The following is a 4,047-nucleotide window of genomic DNA, read 5'->3' as shown; positions in this document are numbered from 1 at the left end:
CTAACTTGAAAACAGTGCTTTAAAAATAGTTTAGAGGGCTAAAGCAAATTAAAGGCAAAAGGTTATTCTAAACTAGTTTTGAGATGCTGAGTCAAAGTATAAATGTCAAAACACTGAAGGAATTTTGATAATTCAAGTATTTAAAAATCCTCTCAGAAAGCATAGAAAGTATAAGATGTTTGATGTAAATTTATATTGTTCAGTGTATTCTTCATTCAATTGGGTAGAAGACATAATCAGAAAAGACAGACTCAAAGGATAAAATGATCTTTCTGTACACTGATGAAGGCTTAGTCATACATGAATAATCTCTCAGTCACCTTAAAAATCCTGTGCCCTTAGGTTAGATTTATGCTGTATGTAATCTGTAACTCTTGTACCTGAGTGTTTCACATACTATCCTCAAAAACTGAGATTCTTATTTATCGTCTTAGATTCTAAGTTATTAATAGAGTAATAGATAATAATTCATTTTACTTCTCATTCATGCATGCATGTACACACACACACACACACACACACATGCACACTAACACAAAACTCCATTTGTATATAATATAGCCAATGCAGAAAGTTACTATATAGGATAAGATTGACCACTTAAATGTTTTAAAGGTATATACATTACCAAAAAAAGGGGCAAAAGCTCAACACAAAGAAAATGACAAATAATAGAGTAGATATCCTTCCTAATGTGGTAAGCCAAAAAAGAAAATGTAAGTAACATTAGACTGTAAGAGCTACATGTATCAGAGATTAAAAAATCTATATCCTAGGTAATTGGGCTATCTTGATCTCTATTCCCACTGTTGGGTGGTATCTGGAGGAAATTAAAACAAAAAATTAAGAAGGAGGAAAATTGTATCTAAAATTAAGGACTACAATAATGAAAATTTGAAAGGAATGATTCCTGTGAAGTAACATGGACAACATGCATAGTCTTAGAGTGAAAACAAACCTAAGACCATGAGAAGTCACAAGCATTACCAGTGGCCTAAAGGCAGACTGGGAAATTTGTAGAAAAAAAATTTCAGGACTTGACCTTATCCAGAACATTCTGTGCTATTATCACATAGCAATGGCATCCTGATGAGTAGTACACACTAAGCCATGTTAACAGCCTGCATCATATTGCATTTGGCATGCTCTTTTATTTTTGTAATAATTACTCTCTGTTTAAAGGTTCTGTCTATTTCAAACTGATTCTGCAGTTGAACATTATTATAACACGATTATAAGTACAACAAAACTAGCAATTTCAGTGTTGAATAATGCTGGTTAAAGTTTAAGCCTTTTGTGTCCTAGTCATACCTTCATGTGTCTGGATATGTCCCTATTAATGTATCTCAATATGTTATATTAAAATCATGAGAATGTATGTAGAAAAAATGTTAAAATGCAATCCAGAACTCATTACTTCATTTATAGCATTCTAGCATTCAGGAGAAACGTTTCATGGTTTGGTTATGGATTACTTGTTCAATTGACCTTTAATGAGAAAAATTATATACTTACCAAGAACTTACCACATAGTGTGCCACTCAGCTCACTGTGGTGAAACAAGAGAAAAAAATATTCATTATAACTAATTCAAATTATTTTAGACTGTTAGCTGGCAACAGATTAACAGTTTACCAATCCAGAACAGAAAGTGATAATTGTGTTATTTAAAAATGCAGCAATGTTTTATGCATGACAATTGACTCAGATATAATAATAATCTATCAAGGTCATTATGCTATCTATAGAGCACAGGTTGTTTCTATACTGTCCTTTTTCAGGTAAGTACAGTAAGATATATAGATATAGATATATTAATTTTTTGTAGACAATCAATTAAATTTTCACAGTCTCCATTTTTTTTATTACCCTACTCTTACTTAAATACTTTAAAAAATGAATTCTATGTGTATAGGTGCCATGCCTACATGTATGCCTGTATAAAATGTTTGCATCATGCTTGAGAAGGCCAGAAGTTATCAGACACATCCCATTCTACTGAATTACAGAAAATTGTGAGTTGCTGTGTAGATGCTGAGTTTTTTGGAATAGAAATCCAGAGCTGTAATAACTAAACCACCTCTCCAGACCTTATTTCTACTATTTTTTTCTTTAAAAAATTTTAAGGCCTTCTGTTGATTAACTGATATCACTGATGGATAACAGGACAGAAGTGAGATGCTTCATCCTGGTGGGACTCACCAATGACCCAGGCCTGCAGCTTCCTCTCTTTATCACCTTCCTCCTCATCTATATCATCACCCTTATAGGAAATCTTGGGCTGATCCTGATGATTCTCTTGGATTCTCGGCTCCACACTCCCATGTACATTTTCCTAGGTAACCTGTCTTTAGTGGACTTTTGTTATTCTTCAACAGTAACTCCAAAGGTCATAGCTGGATTCCTTACAGGAGACAAGATCATGTCTTACAATGCTTGTGCCTCTCAGATGTTCTTTTTTGCAAACTTTGGAGATGTGGAAAACTACCTTTTAGCCTCAATGGCCTATGATCGTTATGTAGCAGTGTGTAAGCCCCTACATTATGCTACCACCATGACAACACACATGTGTGCATCTTTAGTCATTGGCTGTTATATCTGTGGTTTCCTCAGTGCTTCCATCTATACTATGGATGCATTAAGTCTCTCTTTCTGTGAATCTAATGTGGTCCATCATTTCTTCTGTGATGTCCTTGCAGTAATGATTGTATCTTGTTCTGATAGACATGTTAATGAACTGATTCTTATTTATGTAGTCAGCTTCAATATGTTTTTTGCCCTTATAATCATCTTAATATCCTACATGTTCATTTTCACCAACATACTAAAGATCCACTCATCTGCAGGATATCACAAAGCTGTTTCCACATGTGCCTCACACTTCACAGCAGTCTCTATCTTCTATGGTACTATCATATTCATGTACTTGCAGCCTAGCTCCAGTCACACCATGGACACTGACAAAATTGCATCTGTGTTCTACACCATGATCATCCCCATGTTGAACCCTCTGGTTTACAGCCTGAGGAACAAGGATGTGAAAAGCGCATTCACAAAAATTGTATTGAGGTCAAAATGATGTCTACAGCTTTGATTTTAGGTTTTTAGAATGCAAAACACTTGGATACATTCATCTTAACTCTATAATAAATCTTATTTCCCCACCCTACCCAAATATAAGAATCTGATGTGACTACCTCTGCAATGACATGTTGGCTTTCATAATGATATCGTTGTCTGAAGATATGAGTAACATGATTACGATAATTTTATATCAGACTATGAAAAATTAATTTACTATATTATCATATTTGATCCTTTCCATACAATATTTTTCTGTCATATCAATACTCATCCATATATGCATGTGCATGCACAATCATTTAATGTGAAGACACACTCATAGATTTCTTGAGAAGGCTATTACAAATAGATGTCAGAAATTTGCAATAATATAGACATAGATTTGTTACGTCTTTACACTTTTCTGTTCAGTTAATTATGACCATTTTATAGGAACATCCAGATGAACCTACTAAAATTTTTAATTATTATTTAATGACTACAATATGAGGCGACTAAAATCTGGAGTTTAAAAAAAATTAGAGAAAAAAAATAAAGAAAAAGAAGATCATGAAGAACTAAAGACCCGTATTTTTAAAAGTGTTCTAAACACTTATTCAGAAGATGCCTCACATGTAAGATTTACAATGAGTCATAGGTACACATGGTGCTGTTGAACTCAAAACTATACTAATATATTCCCTCACTTAAAAATGAAAAAACCGTTTTACCAAGAGCGTACTATGTTTCAGGTGGATATTGTCTAATACCCATGAAATAATCTCAAATAGTTAAATAAATACATAAAGAATAAAAAATATTCACTTACAAGGTTTCTAATTATTCATTTAAAATATCTTTTTGAGATATGCTACAACAAAGACATCTGATCAGGTACCATTGACCATGTTTTTCTGTTTGTTTGCTTGTTTGTTTTAATTTTTGATTTTTTTTTTTACAGTTCAGTCTTTATATCCCTCCCAG

General features: G+C 33.1%; 1 protein-coding gene across 1 annotated transcript; it reads left to right on the top strand.

Moving 5' to 3' along the window:
- The first annotated feature begins 2,152 nt into the window (after positions 1-2,152).
- Positions 2,153-3,079, top strand: LOC110285752 (olfactory receptor 5B3-like). Its single transcript, XM_021152142.1, has one exon. It carries the CDS (start codon positions 2,156-2,158, stop codon positions 3,077-3,079), a length of 924 nt encoding a protein of 307 aa, XP_021007801.1. The 5' UTR covers positions 2,153-2,155.
- Positions 3,080-4,047: the final 968 nt, after the last annotated feature.

This window comes from Mus caroli, chromosome 19, assembly GCF_900094665.2.
Source record: "Mus caroli chromosome 19, CAROLI_EIJ_v1.1, whole genome shotgun sequence".
In the NCBI taxonomy this organism is placed as follows: domain Eukaryota; kingdom Metazoa; phylum Chordata; class Mammalia; order Rodentia; family Muridae; genus Mus; species Mus caroli.
This window is presented reverse-complemented; position numbering and strand designations above follow the sequence as displayed.